The sequence below is a fragment of the Pipistrellus kuhlii genome, unplaced genomic scaffold, assembly GCF_014108245.1.
Source record: "Pipistrellus kuhlii isolate mPipKuh1 unplaced genomic scaffold, mPipKuh1.p scaffold_m20_p_2, whole genome shotgun sequence".
In the NCBI taxonomy this organism is placed as follows: Eukaryota; Metazoa; Chordata; class Mammalia; order Chiroptera; family Vespertilionidae; genus Pipistrellus; species Pipistrellus kuhlii.
In genome coordinates, this window is record NW_023425515.1 from 107893153 (window position 1) to 107919568 (window position 26416).

The 26416-nt window shown below is 39.7% G+C and overlaps 1 protein-coding gene across 2 annotated transcripts in view; it reads right to left on the minus strand.

The window, feature by feature from the left end:
* MYLK4 (myosin light chain kinase family member 4) overlaps window positions 1–26416 on the minus strand; it is a 108699-nt gene that overhangs the window by 26688 nt on the left and 55595 nt on the right. For both annotated transcript variants that reach the window (XM_036446537.2, XM_036446538.2), the window contains 2 exons: window positions 6839–6917; window positions 2737–2842 (listed from right to left, as the gene is read on the minus strand). In XM_036446537.2, coding sequence (XP_036302430.2) covers window positions 2737–2842; window positions 6839–6917 — 185 coding nt within the window. The remainder of the gene's footprint in view (window positions 1–2736; window positions 2843–6838; window positions 6918–26416) is intronic.

Here is a 26416-nt window from a genome sequence, read left to right on the forward strand (position 1 = left end):
AAGAGGACAAGATTGAGACTCTGTCCCCACCAGAACCTGGCTTTTGTCACTGCCAACAAGATGAGGCAGTTGCCCCAAGCATTTCTCCTTTTGAGTTGAACGAGCAAACCTGTTAGTGCATCTTTAGTAGCCAACAAACTTCTACAACAGTGTCAAGGGGTGGTTTGTGGGTCACTGGATCAGAATCCTCTGGGGGTAGAAATATGTTTCACAGCTCTATCCCAGACCTACTGAGACAGGAATTTGAGATGAGGCCTCAGGATCTGCATTTCACATTTCATGGGTAATTCATATGCACCCTAAAATTTGAGAACCTCTGTTATAGAGAAATTAAAATTGTTCTGAATTCATAGAAATATAATAAGCTAGGCTTTGTAAGAATGTGAACAATACAAGTTATGAACAGGCACATCATTGTTGTTGTTTTTGGAAATGCATATAAATAAAAAAGAAGTAATAACAATATTACATATAAACACATATACATATACATAATTGTTTCTGAGCTTTTTTAAAATATATTTTTCAGTTATTTTATAGAGGAAGAGAGAGAGAGAGAGAGATAGAAACATCAATGATGAGAGAGAATCATTGATTGATTGCTTCCTGCATGCCCCCTACTGGGGATGATCAAGCACACAACCTAGGCATGTGTCCTGATCAGTAATCAAACCGTGATCTCCTGGTTCATAGGTTGATGCTCAACCACTGAGCCACGCCAGCCAGAGCAGCATCTCTGAGCTTTTTGACACTTTAGCTTGGATATAAATATATATACTTTGTAAAACAGCTTCTTACAAAGGTAATAACAGACAGCAATGTACCCTCATGAATAATTTTCTAGTCTGACTTGCTTACTGTGATTCCTGATTTAGTAAAACAGACAGAACCCCAGTGCCTGCCTCTGCAATGATGGCTCTCACAGCAGGGCCACAGGAAGCTTCTTCCCTTACAGCATCGGGAGCCTAACGTCACTGCACTCTTAGAGGCCTGCAGAGGTGAGAGTCTTGGCAACAACCAAAAGAGGGAGGGTGATGACTATCACCACACCTCATGCAACTCAGCTACACAACCCTGGCAGAAGCATATGGGTCCATAAACAGCGAAGTGATAACTTGAATTCTAAGTGGCTGCTGATTATTAAAAAAAAAAAAATTTTCTCCTTCCCTAGATTAACAAAAGCCCCCAGGACTGCCTGGCTTAGCAGATGTGCCACATCACTTTTAACCTCAGAACTACTTCAACTTTCACATGATTTACTCTGCAAGTGCCTTGAATGGTGAGGCTGCCTTCAAGTACTCCTGCTGGCCCACGCACTGATTAACTCATGCTAGCTGAATATGCTAAATTGGAATTATAAATACTCTTATATTCTGAGATGAACCCCAGGAAAATTCAGGGGCCTGCCACCACCAGCATAGTGGGTGGGGGTGGGATTCAGTGATCCTCTACTAAAGGTGAAAAATAAATAAATATCTGCATCTGGAACCTTTAATTACCAAAAAGGAGATACAGCCATTGATTATCTCTGCACTTTGAGGCAACAATATACAACTGACTGTGGTCCTCTAACTTATTTGCCAAGTGAGATCTGACAGCCAGTTTTGAGTGAAGCCCAGACAATAGGTGACCAGCAGCTGGTGTAGATTGCAGAAACCAAGAAGATCCAATGAACTTATCAAGGAGCCATTGACAGCCTTCACCAGAAACATGACCCTGGGGATTGTTTCAAAGCCTCTTCTGCCCAATAATTCCTCTCCTTTAGAGAAGCAGTTGCTAGCTTGCTGCTAAAGACCCAGGCAAGCTGCTGCAGGCTCCAAGGCACCTACTCATGTTTCAGAACCCCTGCTCCTCCCTCAGCCCATCCTCACAGTCCTGAGGGGAGTTCTCCAGGATCAGGTTGCTGAGGAGGAAAGTTCAGGTGGTTTTGTGTAGTAGAGGGGAAAGAAAAAAGAAAAAAAAACAAAAAACAGAATGGGAAGAGAAAGAAGCGGCTTTATAAATGTCAATAATACCTCCAATGGCCAGTCACAGAAACATAAATTACAGTAGCTATAGTTATTTTCCAGTGTGCTGATAAGTAAATTTTGTATGTATTTGCACACATTTTCTGTTTTCCTCTTCCTATTTTATATAGATATGTTAATGATATTAAATTTTAGAATTTAGGCTTTAAATAACAAGATACCATAGGGGATTGTGACTGAAGTAGAAGAGGAAGGAAAGAATAATGACCTCGGGTCCCTGGTGGACTCCACTCTACCTTCTTCAGGGAAAGACTGTGCATTTAGATGTCCTTCCAACAAGTTATTCAGTGAAGAAAGTAATTGATTGAAATGGAGAAGAGTGGAAAACCAACAGCAAGCATAAATGGAAAAGCAACAGCAAGCATCAAAACGATTTAACACACATTGTTAAGAAATACAGTGTTCACTCATTTTCACCATTTGTTTCTCAGTTTTCACACTTTGGACAGCTTCTCAATCTTCTGGTGACTCACAGTGGCTCTCTCTCTTCTCCTCTCAGACAATGCAATATGGGAAGCAAAGTGGATAATTGATGTGGAATTTAATCCCCACATCAATGTCTGGCATCCGTGATGCTTAAAATCTCTTAAAATGTTTGTTGATGACATTTCTGATTCTCAGGTCAAGACTGGCAAATATTTAGAAACCCTCCGGATCTTTGAAAGTTCTCTTTTTTGTTGAAAGTGTGTTAAGATAGAGCATGACTTACCCTCCTAAAATTTCTGTTCTGCTCACAGTATAGAGACTATTGACTGCTGTCTGTTTGGCTGTTACAATCCGGTGATGAAAGGGTGCAGGAGGAGCCGGGCCGTCATCTAGAAGGTGAGAGGGAAAGGAGGGCCATCTGTTAAGCAGTCAGACTCTTTATAGCACCAAGCATTGGGCCTCAGAGTGAAATTTTGCTCATTTAATAATAAAATACAGCAGGCCATCTGTTTTATTCCTAATGACCCAGGGAGTACAACTTTTCATTTCATATTATGATCTGTGATTCATGAAGGTGACACCTGACATCTTTGAGAAAGAATGTCAGGACCACTAACCTCTGGTTCAAACCATCTTCAGGACAACTTTTAGAAATATCAACATAGTTGTAAATCTCCAATCCCAAGACAGTTCAAATAGGTTAGACTTCCAAGCCTATGGTCATTTAAGTTCAAACATGAGATATTGTTTGTTCCATTTTTTTTAATACCACAAATTTATTTTAATTATAGCAGGGAGGGGGAAAAGTGAAAAGTTTCTTCATATCATTAAAATATTTGAGATTATTACATATTACTTTCCAAAATATTTTAGCCTTTACTTAAGATACTTAAGGCACAAATATGAGTTTTTTCTGGCTGGAAATAAAATGCCTAGTAAAACTGGTTAAGTATATATTCCACAGCTCTCAAATTTCTCCAGCTTTCTAACTTCTAGCCTAAGGGTTTAAACTCTAGTCCACCTCAAGATTGATTCTGAAATACAAAATTTTATTTTCCCAATATTCTTTTCACTTTTCCATGATTGCTGCTGATAAAGCTTTCTTGCTACAAACCTATTCATTTCCTCATTTATTTATCTACTGCACTAACATGCTTACATGCATGCAAAATATACAAAAGAGGTAAATAGATAATAACTTTGCTTTCAAATATTTACATGTCTCAACAAATAATTCTTAAGTATTTATCTTGTTTTAGGCACTTTTCCAAGTATTAATATTTTAATTGAGATAATATAAGTCTGGGACTTTGATTTGAAATGGACATTTATCTCTCACACCATAAATATGCATAAAAAGTCATGAAAAAATTATCTGAATGGCATTCTTCTCTTCAGACTAGAAAAAGTGATAGAGTTACAAACATAAATGGCATCAACACAGCCTAATGTCTCCTTCAGGATGTTGGGCTAAATTAAATTTATTCGGAAATGCTTGCTAAAAAGGTTTAAAAAAGTTTAGAGGTTGAAACAAAAGTCGTTTCATACTGAGTGGAGTCACCAGATCTTGCTATGTGGAGGTCTTAAATCCAGGGGACTCCAAGTTCCCCTGGACTGGTCTCGTTTCCTGTGTCCTTCTCAGTGTGTATCCTTCACCTGACCCACTACATCTACTCTGCTCTTTTTATTGTCCTCTTCGCTGACGTGCTCCTCCACCACTTTCTGCTTCCTACTGCCACTGTGCTCTGTCTGCTCAGCACTCTGAAAAACAGGTCCTAGATTTTTTGAGGATTTGTACTGTGGAAATGGCTTTTACACTGCTGACACACTTGGAAAATAAAACTTAGCTGCAACTCTCAAAGTTTTGGGAAGGAAATTTTTAGGTAGCCAAATTTCTTAGAACTAAAGCTTCCTCAGAGTGGTGTTTTGGTGAAGAGACCTAAGCTTTGTGACAGATAGGCTGTGATGTCAGTTTTGGGGGTTAAAATGGAGCAATGTGCTTCTCCATCGTATCTGGGTGCCAGGATGATAGATTTAGGCAACTAGGATCCCAGAGAACCTCCCCAATTATTGGGACCCAACTTATTCCATTGAACCTTTACAAAATCAGTCATTTCATAAATATGTAACTAACTTGATCTTTATTTTTTCACTTCCTTCTTTTATAAAAGAGAGAAATGACTGAATTGAAGCATAATAAAATAAATAATAATCTTTGTGGACATTCACAGCAATGAGAGTAAACCCTTTATGGTGAAGGAATTGACCCAATTTCTATTTGCAACAGCTCCAGATCTTAAGAAGCACACCTTCCCAGCAATGGACTTTCTTAGTAAACATAACTATTTATGTTTAATTCTTGGAAAATTAGACTTCTCCATGATTAGATTTCAAATACAGTGTTTAAAATAAAATAAGAATTATATTTTAAACCAATTTTTTTAAAAAGACCACAGATGTTTGGATTCTTTTTGTTCCAAATAGATTCTGTGGGTGATTATAACACTAGAGGCCTAGTGCACAAAATTCGTGCTTAGGGGGGCGGTGTCCCTCAGCCCAGCCTGCACTCTCTCCAATATGGGACCCCTTGAGGGGATGTCCAACTGCCTGTTTAGGCCCGATCCTTCTGGGCAGTTGGACATCCCTCTCACAATTCAGGACTGCTGGCTCTCAACTGCTCACCTGCCTAGTGCCTAATTGCCCCTAACCACTTCTGCCTGCCAGACTGATCACCCCCTAACCACTCCCTGCCAGCCCGATCAACATCTAACTGCTCCCCTGCTGGCTCCATTGCCCCTAAACTGCCCTCCCCTGCCAGCCTGGTTGCCCCTAACTGCCCTCCCCTATAGGCTTGGTCCCCAACAACTGCCCTCCTCTGCTGGCCTAGTCACCCCTAACTGCCCTCCCCTGCTGGCCTGATTGCCCACAACTGCCCTCCCCTGAAGGCCATCTTGTGGTGACCATCTTGTGTCTACACGGGGGCAGCCATCTTTCACCACACTGGGGCGACCATCTTGTGTGTTGGAGTGATGGTCAATTTGTATATTATCTTTTGTTAGATAGGATAGGATAATTAATTGTAATTGGCTACATAGTGACCTGCATTTATTTGCAAAACTTTGCAGTTGAAGAGTGATTCAGTAATCTTATTTATTATTCAATCCTCATAATATTTGGAGGGAAATAGGCAACTTCTCAGATGTAAATGGCTAGGTAAACTTTTTGAGAATTAGATTTAACTTACAAATAAATCTGATCTTTATTCAATTCTTGATCTTAGGAAGGATGTGCTCTATATTGCTAAAAATAAGAAAATTTTACTTGAACTTTAAAAGATATTGATTGATGTGAGTGCTATTAATCATTATTTTGTCTTTCCATTGGCAGGAGACTTAGAAAATAACACAATGCATGAACATATCACAGTCATGAAGAAAGATTAATGGCAAAAAAAAGTGGCAAAAAAAATCTGCACAGGTGAATACTGGTTTTTAAACCATTGCTTTAAACTTATTTCAGCTATCCTTTTGCTATGGCCATAATTTACAATGGCACATGTATCTACAAAGAACATCAGAATATCAGAATAGATGTATAATGTTTTTACCCCTACCTTTCACAGAACTGATCATCATTAGTTTTGTCAACACGTGGCTTTTTATTTGAACACTTGTCCATCACTATCTCACTTGCAATAGATGATCCCCCTTTTTTTCTCAGGGTCTCTTTCATTAGTCTCTTTCTTATAATAAATTTCATTTTCCTCCCTTTTGAACACTAGACATTCACTTTTATTCACAGGGGCTTACTTATCACCTCCAGCACTGTTCTTTGCTTGTCGACACAATCTCTCTGTGTATAAAATGTCTCTTCCACCTGTATTTTCTCTTGGTTCTATGGACTTGCTTAGAGCAAACTCTTCTATCTTGTCTTGTGGTCTTTTTGCATGAAATGTGGACAAACTTCTCAGCATTTTCTCTGTGGGGTTTATTAACCTTTTCTTTGTCAGAGGAAGGCTGGCTCTTCTGAGAAGATCTTTCTAAAAGCCACCACAGGACACAAATACTTTAATGGAGGATGTATATGATCAGCATCAATTTGTCTTCCTATAATGGCATCTCTATTCAGCTTTGTCTTTATCAGCAGATAAGAGTTTTTGAAAAGCAAAAGTATACGTGACCATGACCAACTGACTAACCATTGGGTTCCCCAAGATTTTCTAGTTGGTAGCTAGTACCCAAAGCCAATCAAATAAAGGTATTCAATTGCACTTCTCCATGTGGCTTTATGAATGTGTAACTTCCTCTGAATAAGAACAACAGCAACCTGACGTTTATATCAGAACTTTCTTTATCCATAGATATCTGGTCTTCTGAAGCTGTTACCTGTGGGGACCAATGTCCTCTTGGCTTTGACAGGTGCCATTTCTTTCAGGTTGGGATATGACCACACCTTCTCCTTAGCCTGTGGGTACACAATTGAGTAATTGAGATTACACATCACATCAGGGTTTCTCAGCCTCAGCAGTACTGACATGTGGGCTGGATAATTCATTATGGGGAATGCCATGAGCATTGGAGGACATTCAGCAGCATCTCTGGCTTCTACACCACATGTCCATAGTATCCTTCCTCCCAGTTTCAACATTCAAAATGTCTTTAAAAATTGATAAATATACCTGGGGGTGAAATCACCCGATTGAGTACCATATATTATGTGATTAAAACACAGGAAAAAAATTAATAGTATTTAGAGGGCAGAACAGTCTGAATTAATAAAACTCTATCTAGACTGTAGTGTTAGAAGACTAATGAACTCCCTATTTTAAAAGAAATCCTGTAAAACTCTAGCACTGTTTATAGAAGAAGGCCAATTTTTGTGAACAGATTAAAGGATATTGATAATATTCAAGTCACCCTCGACCTCTGTTTATATTGTCTTGATGTGGTTCATATTTCAATCAAATAAAAAATGAGAGGACCTATGTGATTGGTTTTGTAAACCAGAAAGTAGAAGACTAAAGTAAGCTTTTATAAATGGACCTTTTACATTGCTTAGAACAGATGGCCCTTTTCCTAAGCAGATAAACATTCTTCTCACAGTCCTGGCTTCTCTGAATTAGCTTAGCAAACCCTTTTTAAATACCACATAAAAGGTAAACCAATCCATCCAAATTATCCCAAATTCTAAAGTTATACATTATAAATTAATGAAGTTGTACAGATATCCAAAGAACCAGTCTTTTTCCTTTGGGAAGAGAACAAGCTTTGCCTCAGGGTGAATTGAATGCACGAAACGCCATGTAAGTGCAGTTCACAGACATCGAGACAAACTGCAAATGCGCTTTTAAACAACCCAAAGGGCAACTCCGCAGGTCGAGCACCTCCATCTTTCTGACAGGGACATTGAAACACAGAGGCGTGCTTAGTAAATCTATTCTGAAACAAAATTAGACATTTCAGCCTAAATTGTAACTTTCTCTTTTAAGTCAAAGTGTAGAGATGATAGACGCATATTTCTTTCTTTGCACAAAAAATGCCCTTCAGCTTGCACAGCACTCAGCACCCCCCTCCCTCCCTAAGCCCCCAAGCCTGGTATCTCTTGCAGCATTTTATTAAACTTTTTTTTTTTCCTTTTTGACTCAAATGTGCAAAAAGACTGGTGTATCTTTGAATTCCTGATGTTTACCCCAGAGATTAAAACATAGTGATAATAATGATGCTAGTGGTGACTAATATAAACAATGATTGCATAACACGTGCTTTTTTACACTTATTAAATTATTTACTTGGTCCTCATAGAAACCTTTGGGATAGATACTATTAACTCTATTGCATAATTAAATTAGGTAATTCCCCAGGGTCATATAGTTCAGAAGTGGTATAACCAGGGTTCTAACTCAGTTATCTGCTCAATCTGTGTTCTCAAATACTAAATTGTCAAGGTAGATACCGTTAATATTTATTGAATATCCACCAAACAGCCAACACTACTGGAGATAAAAAAAAAAAAAAATAAGATTAAGAGAGAAGGGTACAAACAAAAACAAATTAGTAGAGTGAAGAAAAATTGATCAAATGATTAGAATTAACATGGAAGAGAGGCAAGAGAGAGAGAATTTAAGTCTAATTTTGAAAATATGTCCAAATTAGTAAAAATGGATAGTTTTAAAAAATTTTCTCTTAAGCTACTTTATAACTTTGCCTTCAAATGCTTCTCTTTTAAATTGAAAACTCCTGGTGGACAGGCTTTGTGCTTCTGGGTTTGTTCTGGATGGCAGGCACATGATTGCCAATGTCTAAGTGGACTCTAATGACAACCATTGTGTTTCAGTTCCTTTTGATCCATTCATGTGTAAAATTTAGAATTTGTTTGTAAGACCAGAGTGATGAGAGATCAGTGTTTGCCTCTGAGGCTGTCTACTGTGTCCGTGGCAAATGTCCACAAACTGGGCTAGCATTCTTGGGGTCCAGCAGCCTGACTCGAGTCACAGGAGAACCTAACATTCAATCCTGAGGAATATAAGCAACCAACTTCCAAATGAGGTTGGTTTTTCCACCAATTATATATCACATGTGTTTTACCATTTGAATAATGTAGGTCTTTATCCATTGCCTCTGCCTATTATACTTTCATTTCCCTATGTAATACTGACATCTAGAGGAACTTTCAACTGAAAAGAATCCACAAAAACAGGCTACATTTCTCCTTTTCTGTCTCTGGAAAACAACTTCAATATGAAGAGTTTTTACTTTGTGTTTCCCAGTTAGATGTGGAAGTCACTAAAATAGGAAGCACATCTGTGGATCCATCTTGTTAGTTGTCAAAAATTGAACCTATTTTCTACTGATTGCAGAGGACAGGATGATGCCGTTAAACATGATGTTTCTGCCAGCCTCTGTTCAATGATAAAAACCACGTCAGACTCAGTTTCCTCTGTTAAGTTCACACTGATAACCCAGACCAGCAGGGGGATCACAGTTCACTAAACTCACTCATTATTCACTCAGTCATCACAAATAGATTTGCATATGGATTCCTTTTGTAATCATTGATCCGTTCCTCTTACATATGTCTTACTATTTGAATAATCAGTGAATTTAGAATGACATGGAAAGGTGACTTGGCTCAAATGCCCAAGTATTTGAAATACAGTTCTGCTCCTTGCAGTCTATGCAGTTCCTTAGACTGGGATTCTCAGTGGGCTATATGTAGACAGAGTGTTCCAGGTCGGCTTTAGGGAGTGTGAAGGAAATGTTTGAAAACTTCTCTTCACCTTTGCCCCACCAGCTCCACACAGGGGCTCAGAGTTCTGAAATGCTTGCTGAACTCAAGAAGGGGAGAAGTGCTTTCCAAGTGGTGCCCTCATTGTGAGAGCACCTTTCAGCAGCTGCATCACAGAAAAGCTGCATTGGAAAAGCAGGGCTACCCAGGCACCATTAGACATGCATCCCTGTCACCGTCACCAGTGCTCACATTCTTTGTAACCACATCTCTTCATTGTGGGATTCTAGTTGCTGCAGAAATGTTTTCTTGACATCAGAACGGGACTTAATTAAAGTAACTACCTACCCTGAGCAGAGGGCTTTCCATGTGACTGTTTATGAAGATGCCAAGATGATCACCTCTTGGCTATTTCAGCCTAATGTCTATAAGTATGAACACAATTGTAACATTTTATAATGAGTTTGTTCAACTTTGATTAGGCTTCTCATGGGGAAGAGGAAAGCATAGAGCCTAAAACAATGCAAAGAGGAATTTTCATAAGAAATATTAAAACTACATTTCCTTGCCTGAGCAGGAAAGATAATTTTAGAGCTCACTTATAAAATAAAAACCTATGTCTCTTAATCTTCAGGACACACTCAAATTCTGTGTCAGTCCCTTTCTGAGGAAAGCAATTCTCACGCAGCATAAGCTGTGCTTTGGCCTGTGGGGACTGGCTTGGAAAGAGGCAGGACAGGAACCGCCTGACTGAATCCAGAAAGGGACAGGGTTAACCTTGACCTCCGACCTCAGTAAGTGGACCCTCCCCAGCTGCTGAAAGCAGAGAATAATCAAACAACCATTTTAGGAAAATAACCCTGGGGTGGGGGGGGCAAATGAAAGCCTTGGATGCCCCCACTATGACCCAGACCAGTGGTTGGCAAACTCATTAGTCAACAGAACCAAATATCAACAGCACAATGATTGAAATTTCCTTTTTTTTCTTTTTTTTTTCTTTTTAATTTGATCATTCCATTTTATTACTTTTTTTCATCATTGTTCTCTTAAAATATAAGAATCAAGTCATTCAGAAATATTACCATTTGAAGAAATATTCACATTAGGTAATTTTTTTTTAAAGATAGCTTCTTAAGAATACAATTTAATTAGTTGTTTACATTATTATGTAAAATTTATTTTCATGGGGATATTGAATAGGTTTCTTATGCCCAGGGTCTGTGAAATAAATTTTACCTGTTTGGAGCATTTCTAGAATATTGTCCTTCATATCTGAATCTTCATCATATATTTTCTCTGATTCTATTATATTCACCAGTTAATATTGTTCATCAGATTTTTTTTTAATTCCCTTGGTTTTTAGATTCACTTGTTGATAGTTACGTATTTGTTGTTCATAGTTTTTATCTTTATTTACTTTCTCTTCCGAAAGAACCCCCTTCAGCAATTCATATAATTCTGGTTTGATGGTGATGAACTCCTTTAGCTTTTTTTTTATTAGTGAAGCTCTTTATCTGGCCTTCGATTCTGAGTGATAGCTTTGCTGGGTAGATTATTTTTGGCTGTAGGTTCCTGCTATTCATCACCTTGAATATTTCTTGCCATTCCCGTCTGGCCTGCATGGTTTCTGTTGAGAAATCAGCTGACAATTGTATGGGTGCTCCTTTATAGGTAACTACCTGCTTTGCTCTTGCTGCTTTTAATACTCTCTTTGTCTTTTGCTCTTGGAATTTTAATTATGATGTGTCTTGGTGTGATCTTCTTTGGATTCCTTTTGTTAAGAGTTCTGTGTGCTTCCTGGACTTGTAAGTCTAATTCCTTCACGGGGGGGGGGGGGGGGGGGGGAGTTTTCTGTCACTATTTCTTTCAGTATGTTTTCGATATCTTGCTCTCTCTCATCTTCTGGGACCCCCATAATTCTGATGTTGGTTCGCTTGAAGTTGTCCCAGAGGTTTCTTACATTATCTTCCACTTTCTGGATTCTCTTGCCTTCTTGCTTCTGCGGAGGAGTGTCTTCTGGCTCACTATGCTCCAAATCTTTGACTTGATTCTTGCGATCTTCCATTCTGTTTTTAGGACTCTGTATAATATTTTTTATTTCAGACAATATAGTCTTTATTTCTTGTTGATCCCTTATTAGTTCTTGTTGATCCCTTTTCATCTCCTCATAGGTCTTGTCGACCTTTTCTAGGAAATTCTTGAAAAATCTTATAAGCGTGGTTTTGAACTCTATATCCAGTCTCTTCTTTTCCTCCATTTCTTTTGTTTGTGCTCTATTTCCTTGTCTTGGCATTTTCACAGCTTCCCTTAGTTGGTAGGGTGGCTTTGTGTGCTAAGGTGTCCTATATGTTTCAGTGATTCAGCCTCCCAGTTACCTGAGGTGGACAGTCTTGGTGTAGCCCTTTGTGGGCTGTGTGTGCAGTCTTGTTGTTAAGCCTTGCTTGTTGTTGGTATCACTGGGAAGCATTGATCTCCAAGCCAACTGGCCTGAAATTTCTTTTGAGAGCCAAATTTTTTAAACTTAAACTTCTTCTAACACCACTTCTTCAAAATAGACTAGTTCAGGCCGTGGTATTTTGCGGAAGAGCCACACTCAAGGGCCAAAGATCCACAGTTTGAATATGGCTTGAGAGCCACAGTTTGCCAATTACTGACCCAGACAGTTCATTCACGTACCAGGAAAATGGGATTCCTTAAGGAGACAGCACATCAAGGAAGGGCCTGAAACTGAAGGTATTGGTTCAGAAGAGCCTAATTTGACAATCTGCCAAGTGCAGACACATGGATAATTTTACTTTTATTTGATTATAAGAAGTATTGAACAGTACCATGAACAAAGCCTCCCCTAGCAAAACCAAAACAAACAGACAAAGAAACAAACAAAAAACACTGGGAAAGCAGTTCTGGTCAAATGGACTCTATCAGGTTATTTCTAACTGACTACAGACGTTTCTTCATTTAAATACATGTTTGGGTTTTCTTGTCCCGATAGCCTCCTGTTATAACCCACACCATTCAGGCTACAGGTTCTGTTCTGAGGAGGTGTGCGCGAGCTGAGAGTTATGGGAGTGACAGGATCCTAATGTTTGCCTGCCACCATCAGGGGACAGGCTGTGGAGCAGAACTACAAATATTTACAATACATGTTCTCCTCCATTCTTCTATCAAGCCTATCTTTGTTGATTTTAAAAATAACAAGTTAGAAATAACTTGGAACCAATTAAGAATCTTCACCTAAATATTTAGTCACATTAGGTCCTTTTATAATATCATACAGGTTTTATTTTTTTCCTCATCCTATGCTCATTGGATGAGCTTACATCAGACATCTACTAATGGATTCATATTTTTTTAAAATTTCCTTCTCACTATCACCTTTCCTATCTTCCTCAAAAAAAACACACACAAAAAAAAACCTCTGAGCCCTCTGCTGTGTAACCCTTCATTTTCCCACTCAAGCTGCCAATGTGACTGCTTGGCCTGCAGGCTTGTGCGCCAGGCACCTACCTTCCCTCAGACTCTCCTTTGCTCCAATTCAGGGTTCTTGGCACCTGGGAGGCAGCCGAGAACTGGTGATGCCTGAGTCCTTTCCTTAAAGATAGGGTGAGCTGGACGCTGGTATTTTTACTCTCTCTCCCTCTCCCCCCAAAGCCCTGCACAAACACCCTACTGACTCCAATGTGCTGCAAGGTTTGAGAGCCACTGCCCCTGTCAGCTACAGTTTCTATCATTCTTTTTTTTTCTTTTTTAGTCCTTACCACCCAGGCTGCTCTGTGGGCCACAGTTTTAAATGGTAGTGCTAACATTAGAGACTCTGTGTTTCTCTTAATCCCTGCTCCCCTCCCCCCAACCAGCAAGGGTCTTTAATCCGCTCCCAGATGGATTAACCACTGCCTCTTCCTCACTATCACCCAGGGACACCTATGTGGAATGAATCTGGGATACACTGGTATACTGCCCTAAAACACATGCCTCCCTTCTAAGGGATCTCAAGGGCATCCAGGGAGAGTAAGCCAATCAAAGAGCCAGCCTGGCTCAGCCTTAACTCCTTGGCTTTGCTTCCTGGTCAAATCTAGGAATTGAGCCCTGGCCAGGTCGCTCAGCTGGTTGGAGCATCCTCCCCTACACCAAAAGATCGCGGGTTCCATTCTGGTCAGGCACATGCCCAGGTTTCGAGCCTGATCCAGTTGAGGCATTTGCCCAGGTAGAGGGTCCAATTCCCATCAAGGTATGTGTGGAGGCAACCTATTGATGTACTCGGGAGGAGGATTAGAAACAAACTCTGATCACTGGAAATGGTTTAATTTAAGGTGACTCTTTCCAAAAATCGGGACTTTTTTAAACCCCGAGGGACGCGGGACAAATTGTTAAAAATCAGGACTGTCCCACCAAAAGCAGGACGTCTGGTCACCTTAGTTTAATTCCTCCACCAAAATGGAGGTGAGCAGATGAAGAGGACTCAAGAGCATCGCGTTATTTACAGCACCATGTGTCCTGGAAAGCTTTTGTCTTCTTGGGATTTGTCACCAGAATAGCACCTAAGGACTTCAAAAATTACGTGGAGGTTACTAAGAAAGTGCAGTGCGTGTGTGTGTGTGTGTGTGTGTGTGTGTGTGTGTGTGTGTAAACGCACGCGAATGTGCCTTAATAACAAATTTCATATGAAAGTATAAATAGGATTATAGCTCCTTGATGTTCATTTGATTAAAATGAATCTTACTTAGTAAAATTCCTCTTTTATGCTATACAACACCAAACCTTGGAATGTTTTCACAAGAAGTTTACAGTGGTTTTCATCACTTAATAAAACTGATTTCTTCCCACGGTGGCAGTTTAATGAGCATTCATTGCACTTGGTGTTCTCAGTGTGCTTTTTAATGTTTACATTAGGTTCCCTTTATTCCTCCATCTCCTTTTTCCTGCTCTAGTAACCAGTCAGCTCTCAGCTCCCTCCCCTTGCCTCGCCACACACACACACACACACACACACACACACACACACACTGAGGGTTGGTTCAGGAGCTGGCACAAGCTGGCTCAGGTTCACAGCTCAGTGTTCCCCAAGTGAGGTGAGGGGCAGTCTCGGGGGTTGTAAGGCGAGTTCAGAGATCTGAACTTAGATTCACTGAGCAAAACACTGAACTTCTTAATGGTTTACAGCTTCCCCTGCACAGCAAATTCCACAAACACACTACAAAGGGGTTTTAAAACGCTTTCTGAAAAGCCGTGAGAAGCTGCAAACCTCTTAAAAAGTCTCTGAATTGGAATATGTGATACAAACTTTGTAGCTCTAAAACAATTAGTTATGACTATGCCCAAACATTTAGTTGTCTAGTCCCTTCTTCTCAAAGTAGGTCCTTGAACAGCACAGTAGCATCCCCTGGGAGCTTGTTGGAAACTTTGCTCTCTCAGCCCCTCCCCCACTGACCACACCCTGAGTCTGAGCTTTAACCGATCCCTGGGGGTTCCCATGCACATGAAATGTTGAGAAGCATTGGCCTTGATAACATAACTAATGACTTGATATGAAAACTATATTTGACAAAATACTTGTCCTGGCCTAATATAGTTATTTAAATCTTGCTTCCATCAATGAAGAATTAATAATGTCATACTTGGGTAAGCTCAGAGGGAGGACAGTGGAGAAAGAAGGAAGGAGACGAGATGATGCTCAGCTGGCCTGGATGTCAGTTGCCTTCAGAAGAGTAGCCAGTGGAAGTCCAGCATCATGATATTAGTGAGCTTTAAAGAATGTCCAGAATCCTGACACTAACCTGGGAGACTTAGCAGGAGCTCAAAAGAGAAAGCAAGAATTATTATCATGTGCCTGGACTCTCCTAGTCTCTAGGTCTACTGAATGCCTGAGTTCAGGCCTCGGAGAAAAGCAATATCAAGGTATAAAGGCTCTGTTATGAACTGAATGTTTGTGTCCCTCCACAATTCACATATTGAAGCTTTAACTCCCAATATGATAGAATTAGGAGGTGGGGCCTTTGGGAGGTAATTAGGTTTAGATGAAGTCATGAGGTAGAGTTCTTAAGATGACATGAGTGTCTTTATAAGAGTCAGACCGAAGCTCGCTGTCTCTCTCTCTCTCTCTCTCTCTCTCTCTCTCTCTCTCTCTCTCTCTCTCTCTCTCTCTATTTCTCTCCCCCCCCACACATTCCTCTATTCCCCACCTCTGCCCCCCACCATGGGAGGACATGAGAAGTCTCCATCTGCAACTCAGGAAGAGGGTTTACACCAGAAACACACCATGGTGGCACCCTAATCTTGGACTTCAAGTTTCCAGAACTGTGAGAAAGAAACTGTTATTTAAGCTGCACAGCCTATGGTATTTTGTTATAGCAGCACGAACTAAGAAATGTTCAATGAAAACTGTGCCAATGGGCTCTAGCTGATTTGGCTCAGGGGATAAAGCATTCACCTATAGACCAAAGGGTCCTGGGTTTGATTCTAGTCAAGGGCACATACCGTGATTGCAGTCTCCAGGGTCTGTGCAGAAGGCAACCAATCAATATGTTTCTCTCACATCCATGTTTCTGTCTTTCCCTCTCTCTTCCACTATCCCTAAAAATCAGTGGAAAAATATCCTTGGGTGAGGATTAAACAACAACAACAAAACTGTGCCAACAGTAAGCTCTAGAGAATTAGAAATAAATTCTGATCAATGCCAAAATCAAAGAATACAGTTCATATTATTAATATAAGTGCTATAACATGGTTGCTATAAAGGTGACTATCAACTTTAAAGGGAACAAAAGTATTTTTATTTAGTCCAGTTCTTATGAACCAAAAATTTTAAAGTAAACCTCTAATGCCAAAGTACAAACATTTGTATAAAAGTATGTATATATTTTTGGGACACCTTATAGTTGTCTGTGCTTTTTTTCTTAAGATATTGTTAAATCCTTAGTTAATGGAGAACATAAACATCTACTGAACTCTTTGTATTTCTGTCTCATAGTCTTCTATTTTATTGTGTACATACAGGAAAATATTCAGCTGGTACACTGGTCCTATACCAATTATCAAAATAGAGTAGTACTTCATACTGCTGGTAAGTAGTAGGTGTCCTGAAACTTCCAGGAGCCTCATTTCCAATCCCTGGCCTAGCCACCCTGTCCAGCCTAAGGACCTTCATTAGATTCAGTAACTAAAGGGCCAGTGGTTAGCTTGGTGGGGGCCCCAGGACCCTGCTCCAATTCAGTCCATTCTGATAGGTGAGTGACTGTGGATACCCAGCTATTGAATTCTGTATTGTACCAGGGAACATTAATATAATATGAATGTACCTGGCCACAATATTAGGTTCCTGGCTGAGTAGTTTTTAACATTTGCTTAAAATCCTTTTATTTTACTTATACTATCCCTATGATGTAATTATGAGCAAGAAATTGGAAAATATACCTTCACAGTCAAAGAGAGAGCCATGGCTGATGAATGGAAAAGAGGCAGGGAGTTACTACCAGCCTTCGCCTACTTAGACTTAGGACAATGGTCCAGAAGTTTATCTTGCCTCAGAGACTTAATCAGTAGGTCTTAGTCTGAGCCCAAGAACTTTTTTCACAAGTTCTGGAAGTAGTCACAATGTAGGTAGTCCTAGGATCTTACATTGATAAAATGTATGGAATTCCTACTCATTATACAAGAACCTACTTAAGAATTTTTTCTACATGAATTCTTCCTTGGAACACTCCCTACCACCCCCATTCTTATACCAAAAGAGCAATCAATCTTTCCTCCACCTTCCTTAACCATTCATCTGCCAGGTAGTTTTCATAATGGGTTGGAATCATTTGCTTGCAAGTTTGACCCTCCTACACAAACACTGATTGATTGATTGATTGAGTGAGTGAGTGAATGCGTAAGGATTCGAGGAAGCTGATGCCAAGCAGAATTTACTGAGCATTTTAACCATCGATCCTCACATATAAAAAGCCAGGCCATCACAACCAAAACAACCCGATGGATGACTGAACAGCAAGCTGCGTGGGGTGACAAGGCCAGCAGGGGGGTTAGTGAGGGACAACCAAACAACTGAACAGCAGGCTGCATGGGGCAACCAGGCTGGAAGGGGGTGTTAGTGACAGATGACCAAATGATTGAATGGCAGGCTGTGTGAGTGACCAGGCCAGCAGGGGGTCAGTTGGGGGTGACAAGGTTGGCAAGGGGTATGTATAGTTGGAATTGACCAGGCTGGCAGGAGAGGGCAGTTAGGAGAGACCAGTCCAGCAGAGGGGGGCAGTTGGGGGAAACCAGGCCAGCAGAAGGGAGCAGGTGGGGGTGACCAGGCCAGCAAGGGGGGCAGTTGGGGGCAATCAGGGAAGCAGGCAGGGGAGACACGGGGGGGCGGGGAGAAGGGGGAGAGTTAAGGGCAATCAGGCTAGCAGGCAGGACAGTTAGAGGTGATAAGGCTAGTGGGAGTGGGACAGTTAGGGGCAATCAGGCAGGCAGGCAGGTGAGCAGTTAGGACCCAGCAGTCCCAGATTGTGAGAGGGATGTCCGGCAGTCAGACATCAGCCAAGGGGTCCTGGATTGGAGAGGATGCAGGCTTGGCTGAGGATTTCATGTATAGGGCCTCTAGTATAAAATATTTTCTTAAATGATGTCATAGTGTGTCCTTTACTATATCCTCTTCAATATCAGCCTTGATAGCTAGCATCCTGGCTTCTGTGGCACCTAAGAGTCCTCATTGTTATGAACAGCAATTTGTTGGTCTGGCCTAGGAAAAAGCCCATTGTCTTCTGAGACCTTTTCATAATTCAAATGTTTGTATTGTCCTGACTGGTTTGGCTCAGTGAATAGAGTGTTGGCCTGCGGACTGAAAGGACACAGGTTCAATTCCGGTCAAGGGCATGTACCTCGGTTGTGGGCACATCCCCAGTCAGGGGTGTGCAGAAAGCAGCTGATCAATGTTTCTGATTCTCTCCCTCTCCCTTCCTCTCTGTAAAAAATTGATAAGATACATTTTTAAAAAAATTTTGTGTCCCCAGTAACATTCAGCATGAATTATTGAAGTAATTTAGCACTTAACCACCTCTCAACATGTCTTATACTTAGTGAAAATCAGAACATATACTAGGAACATTCATTTGCTTAATGTATAATACATATTTAAGATCTTCCATTCATATATCTGCATTGATCATACAGTACCTTCTTTAACACGCTTTAACATATTAGCATGGAGAGATACTTAATGAATACTTTTGATTGTGGAAAATTAGAAGTTGAGTTAGGTTTTCTCGCTACCACATTTTACTTTATCATGATTCTGGAACTTAATTTTGACAAAAGGCAAGAACAAGCAGTAGCTATCTCCTTAAAAAGTCTGATTAAACTTATTTGGTACATCACCTAAAACAGGTACTAAATAAATGTCTTTGCATTTAACTGGTAAAGTCCTTTACAGTATTCCTAACAGTGATTAAGCAGTCAGTCTCACCATACATCAAATTCATTACTTAATTTTCTTTCAGCCCTAAGTTCTATGATGCCACAGAATCCAGAAGAACGCTTGGCACCATTAAAGAGCATGCTGTGAGGCTTTGTATGCCAGCAAGAAACCACCTCTCATGTGCTTTTCCAAGTAGCTTCCCCCAGAATCAATTTTCTATTGTGGTGATGACTTAGTAGTAACCAGATGCCTAGGTACAAACATCTCTATGGCAGATCTTAGGAAGAAGTGGTGTGCTTGTTGTTTCATTCTGTGCTGTTTATTTACCACTTCTCAGCAGGCAAGGACTTTGCTTCAGTACAATCATTATGGTCTCCCTACTGCATTTGTCCCTGTCAAAGAGGAAGGAGGTCTCTGGGGGACGTGGTCAACAAAGTTTCCCATTTGCCTCTTTCTGCAGAGAAGGGAGTGTGATGGGAGTAGCTCTGGGGATCTTCTAATATTTCTTTTCAAACACTGCTCAGGGGCAGCTCCCAGTGGTCTGGGGATGGGCTTCCAAGGTGTGTTCCTCCAGCTTCTTTCTCAACCCCTGGTTTCAGACAGCCATGGCAAAGAACCCTACCTCCCTGTTGAAACAGGGAGCTTCATTTGTTGATTCAAATAGAAATAACAATCTCCAAGATTATTTTCCAAGACAAGGTGAATTATCTCCCTCCTGTCGCCCCCCCCTCCCAGTTTACCCAACAACGCCTTAAACCACACCCTGGCCACACTCCCTAAGGGCACCTCAGCTTTGCTCAGAGCCTCTTCCACAATCTGGAGTGCCTGTGCCATAACTAGGCCCTACCCCTGCCCTCCGCCTGGGTTCAAACCTCCTTTTAGGACTTTCTCTGCAATGCCTCTAAGGCAGCAAAGCTACTCCCTATGGGCGGGTGCACTCTCACATTCAGGGTATGTATGTCCTTGAGTACACTATTCTGTGGTCCCTCCTCTCTATCGGTTCACCTCGTTCTGCTGAATCCACCTCTGTCCCTTGTGCCCATGTTCCTGCTTTTAATTCTAGTAATTCCTGTGCCTGAGTTTACCCCTATGGCAATCTCCTGGCTAGGCCAAGGCTATGCCCCACTCACCGGGCCAGCACCTGGGCTCCTTCCCATGGTTCCAGGCTCTGCCACTCCGATCTGAGTTCTGGAATGCCACCCCAATGTGGCCCGTTTGGCCTGTGTAGTGCAGGACACCCCTGAGTCCTGGAATGCCACCCCAATGCCCTGCCTCTGGGCAAATAGGGTCATGGAAGCCCCAGCAGAAACTGCACAAAACGGATGCCAGGACCCCTGTGGGGCCACAGGAACCCCGGCAGAATCTGTGCACTGGTAGCTCTCTGGGGACCTGGCCAGTCTTCACCCACTGCCCAGAGACTCTCCGCAGCCCAGAGGCATTCTGCCAAGTGGCTCATGCTGTCCACTCTCAGCAGCTGCCCTCCCCCTCAGACTGGGGAACTCCAGCAGGGCTGAGAGGACTGGGCATCACTATCTTGTGGCTATAGGTGCTGCCATCTTTGTAATGGAGTGATGGTTAATTTGGATAGTACCCTTTTATTAGATAGGATTGGCTGAAGACAGAATAAGAAAAAAAAATCTAAAATATCAGCTTAGATTAACATCACAGATTTCAAATGGATTTTAGAAAGAAATGAACAATGGTATAAGTTTGCCTCACAATCCAGTGGGTTATATATGTAAGTGTTCTGTATTCTCAACTCTACAATTTACCCCAAAAGAACACAATATTCTAAAGGTTCAAATCAAACTCTTTCTAAATCGTAAAATCTACTTTGAATTGAAGAGACCTTAAAGAGTATGTAGCCTTGCCAAGACCAGTTTGGTTCAATGGATAGAGCGTAGGCTTGGAGACTGAAGGGTCCCGGGTTTGATTCCGGTCAAGGGCATGTACCTTGGTTGTGGGCATACCCCCAGTAGGGGGTGTGCAAGAGGCAGCTGATCGATGACTCTCTCTCATCCATGTTTCTAACTCTCTATCTCTCTCCCTTCCTCTCTGTACAAAATCAATAAAATATATATTTTTTTAAAAAGAGTATGTAGCCTAGTCAGCTCAGCTGGAGATAACAAATGATATTCTACCCAATTTTACCTAATTATAGAAGGTTTTAGTAATTCTTAAAATGTTTCACTAAAAGGAATAGTTACTCCAAACACTGGTAATTTTCCCCACAACACCTTCATCTTTAAAAATGTAGTAATACATTGTGGCAGACAGTCTCAGTCTTTCTTTTCTCTCATCAGACCTCCACCAACCACAATGCAGCTTTCAAATGTACACATAGTTTTCAGCATGCCATTTCTCATTATGCCTCAGTTTTCTACAATGTTTAGAAAAAGTAGACAACTATAGATTGATTTATATTAGGGATTGGTATAAACATTGGATTGCTATAGTGTAGAGTACATAGTTAGGCCAAGTAAACTTTAAAGTCACTATTTTTATTTGAAGAAAAAACAATATCCTTCTGAAATAAGAGATAATAGACAGGATTAAATAAACCATTAGCACCTGCAGTAAGTATTGAACATGAATCTGTACTCTTAGGCTGGAAGGCACTGAGAACTAGGAGGGGTGGGCATGCTTTCCTTGGCTCGTGGAGAGCTCCATTTGGAATTCCCTGTGGGAAGAAAGGAAGCAATGCCATGCATGACATGCGTTCATTTCCATAGGAAGAAAAAATAGTGCAGACTTGTTCTTCTGCCTTTCTGTAAACTTTGCTAGCCTACAGCCAGAATAGCAATAAATGAAATGTCTACAATATGGTATTCCAAGAGCAGTATTAAAGCCTGTTTTCAGTTAGGAGCCTCCTATAAAACTGCTCCATCTGTGTTTACCACGTGCAGCTGCGCCTCTCCCGGAGTGCTTAATGAACTTTCCCTTTTTTGTGAATGCTGACCTACACACAAAGGTAGCACGCTTAAGTAAATATTTTGAGCAAAATACTTGTGTAAAGCAACATAGGATGATATATGTTTCCTTTTATTCTGTTAACTGAGACCTCATATTCATGTACTAAGCTATTTCATTAGATTAAAAAAATAAATAAATAAATCTAAACCGTGAATTGAGAAACAGAGAGAGAGAGAGAGAGAGAGAGAGAGAGAGGCAACTTTTTCAATTATTGTGATCATATCTCATTATTTTCATGTATTAAAATTTAGGCAGTAGGTTAAATATACTTGAATTTTGTATTTAATGAAATCAGTTCAATTTGGCACTTAACAATCACTATAACATTTTTCATTTTGATTTAATTCAGTCATAAGCAATATATTTTTCAAACTGACCTCATTATTGGTGGAGTACGTTTACACAAATATAAAATTTACTATATAGCAACATCAGTCAAATCTGAACATGAAAAGTTCTTCGTGTACTTTGCTGTTGCTCATTTTCTATTCATTTCCACAAAATTACGCATATTGCAAAAATTTTCCCATCTAATAGAGAACTAGTGTTATTTAAAAATAGTTCAGTTTTCAGGTAGATGTTATAAAAAGTGTTAAGTACATATTATGAATTCTACTTTAGTTATAATCACCTAAAATTTTTCTCTACTAAAGGTTGTTACACTAAGTATCAAAGTCCCATGCAGTTTTTCTTTTGAATTTTAAGGCAAATTAACCAGATGAGGATTACAACTTCTATGAAAAGTCACATTCTATAAAATGAGACTCCAGCTGCAAAAATTCCTCACCTAAAAATACTTAATTCTGTATTTTTCTTCAAGTAATTAAATAACTGAGACTAGTTTATTATATAACATAGGTGTATATTTTTAATGACATGGCAAACTATTCAGACATATTTTATAACCATCCATATTTTATTCAATAATGCCCCATCATTGCTAATTTAACCAAATCCATGTCTTCAGACTGTATATATTTTACCTTGGTGATCTAATAGCTTTAATAAATTTAAAAATATGAATTTTTATAAAATTAATCACAATCTTATATCTAAATATACTTGCTCTAAACAATTTTATTTTAATAATTAACTTATTATAATAAGTTTCCTCACAAAATTCAAGTTCTAATAAAAACACCAGCTCAGGGATTAAAAAATACAAATTTCTGGTTATAAAAGCAGTCATAGTGCCACACCTGAAACCTATATGTTTATTGACCAATGTTACCCCAATAAATTTAATTAATGAATTAATTAATTATTTAAAAAATTAGTCACAGAGGTATAAAGTACAGCATAAGAAATATAGTCAATAATATTGTAAATACAATGATTGGTTTCAGATGGAGACTAGACTTATCAGAGTGATCACTTAGAAGGCATATAAATGTCTAATCACTAGATTGTACACCTGAAACTTGTACAATGTTGTTTGTACACTGTAATTGGAAAATACGGTTAATTTTTTTAAAAACAGACCACCAGCTCCAAAATAAAAGTTGGAAAAGTGACAGTGAACCTATTTACATATCTGTATGTAGAAATAATAGAAATGTGTGCTTATATTCTTTTCATGAAAACACCGTTTTTAAAAAATTGCCATTAAGCCTTATATGTCATATTCTCCTTCAATGGTTTTGTGAATTATTTTTGTAGAAAATACCAAAGAACTGATCTTTACTTATCAAAGTTTAACTTCACAAATTTGCCATATGATGTCATCATTATCATGAATTTTGGCTTTGGGGAAAAAATTATGGCTTACCTTTCTATTTTCTCTGCTAACAAAACAGAAGGAATTGTTCAATCTCAAAAACTGTATTTGCTTTGACTTAAGCCATTAATCTCATAAGTCTTAGATAACCCAGGAGTAAATTGACTATTACTAATATGCTAGGGATTCTGTCAGCTCTCATCTTCTCATAAGAGTTGTTGTTGTGCTTATATCCAGGACTATATGTTCTAGTCCACTTAATCCTTTGGCTTATTACTTTGTACTTCAACTCATAACTAAATTCTGTTCTCCTGCCTACATGGCTCCTCGGTGCAAAAGGAAAGCCTGGGTTCATCTTCTGGCTTCTATACCTTAGTATATTTTCCAACACAAGTCATATCCTTGAAAACACTATCTGGTTTCTTTCTAAATGAGCAACTCTCATATGGCACTTTTAGAAATACCAAAAATGTTTGACCTCCCTTTATAATCCATGTACCTATCAGATTTCAGATGGTCTCATTCTCTTAAAAGATCCTTTGATGTCTTCAGCTTAGACCTAATCCCAATAGTGGTAGTCATTATTTATGCATAATCAGAAACTGATAGCTGTGTGACATTTCTTCCTCTTTGGCCATAATAACATTCTACCAGCTTCCTCATTTACTATGTATTTGACATCTATGAACACTGAGTCAAGATTTATTCCATTTAGAGAGCTTAGCAACCCTTTCAACTAAACTCTGTACAAATGAACTAAAAATTCTGTCTTTATTTTCATAATTCCAATGATGACTAGATCTTAACATTCAGTCATACTATAAGAATTTTGAACACATCTAAAGTAAAACGCAACATCTTACACCCCCACTGGCTTGCCTTTCTGTTGCTCCAGATTTTGTCTGGAGCCATGATGCTTGTGTCTATTTGTAGATCTTCCCATGGAGCACAGGATCCCATCCAAAGCAAGACAGGAAGGACTGGGCCTCTCACTAGAGTTCTTATCTTCCCATCGGGCATAGTTTACAAATGGGGTTCACTCACCTGAAGCCACAGCAAGCAACAGTGCCCAACTAAGTTTAAGTTTTAGATAAGCAACAAATACTTTTTTAGTATAAACATACCCATACAATATATGGGCCATTCATTATTTATCTCAAATTTCATTTTAACTGGTGCCTGTGCCTCAGGGTTGGCTGGCTAAGGTACCATCCCTCTAATTTGCAACTTATCTTAAGTGAAAAGTGAATTCTATTGCCCCAGTCAAGACCCCTCTTTCAGATTTGGTTTATAATACTAAGGTTTAGTTCACCAAAATTTAATAGTATGTGCTGAAGACACATTAGGATTTGACAACAAAGAAATAAACAAGATTTTTCCTGTCCTCAAGAAACTAAGTCTAAAGATGAAATCAAATAAAATCTTCCTGCCCTGGCCAGTTTTTATTAATGGTTAGAATGTCAGCCCAAGGACTGTAGGCTTGATTCCTGGTCAAGGGCACGAACCTCAGTTGCAGGTTCCTGGGCCCTTGTAGGGGCACATGCAGGAGGCAGACAATTGGTGTGACTCTCTCATGTTGATGTTTATCTCTCTCTCTCCCTTCCTCCCTACCTTCCACTCTCTCTAGAAATCAAAGGAAAAAACATCCTCGGGTGAGGATTTAAATAATAATAATATTATCTTCCATAGTTGAACATATATTTTATTAAAATAAGAAATAAGTTAATTAAACTATTTACCTAAACAGTAATTGATCATGTTGATATTTTTGTTTATAAGAGATGGTCGTTTGGAACAAGACTTAGAGAAATAAAACCTCTTTAAATGGAGATATCCAGAGTACAGTCTTAGAAAATTAACTTTTAAATACTGGTTACCGCTTCCCTAGTCTAGAGGTTTTCTGGCACTAAAAAGCACCTTCAGTTCTGAAAGTGCCTTCCTTGCTCTGAGGCTGCTTTTTGCTTCGGAGTTAGAAGCTCTTAAGCCACAAGGTTACTTAGGAGATTTGAAGCACAGTTTTCAGTGCTCTTTAAAGTTGGTTTTTAAAATGTTGAACAGGTGAGACTGAGCGACAAAGGGCTGAGTCACAGCTATATCTTATAGTGTCACAAATATTTGTTAATAATAATGTCCAAGGCACCAAAATTTGCAAGCCTTTCCTTTTCCAAATCACAGTGGTAAGTTTATTCTCCTAATGTCTCTTGCACTAACTCATGTCCAGGTGTGTTTTCTCGAGTGAAAGAAACAGAGTGGACCTTGGCCAGTCTGCTAGACTGTGCATAACTCTGCATACAACCATTGACACGAGTCTAGGATTAAAACTCACCATCCAATGGAGCCACACAGAAAATGTGTTGAAGCCTACAGGTCTAGGTTCATATTAATCCATCCATTACCACATATTGAATATGGCTCTTTAATTAACCATAACTTCACCAAGCTCATCTGTTATCCAGTTTACATGCCTCTGAATTTCCCACAAGACCTGGTAAGAAAATCAGGTGCAGTAATTAAACTAAATCATGGCATTCCCACATCAACTAGTTTAGTAACCCAGGAGAAGAGGGGGAGCAATGACTGTAGCATGACATTTTCTGGATGAATGCAAGTTACACAGTTTTGTTAGTGCTTTTGATGTGTTAGAAGCCC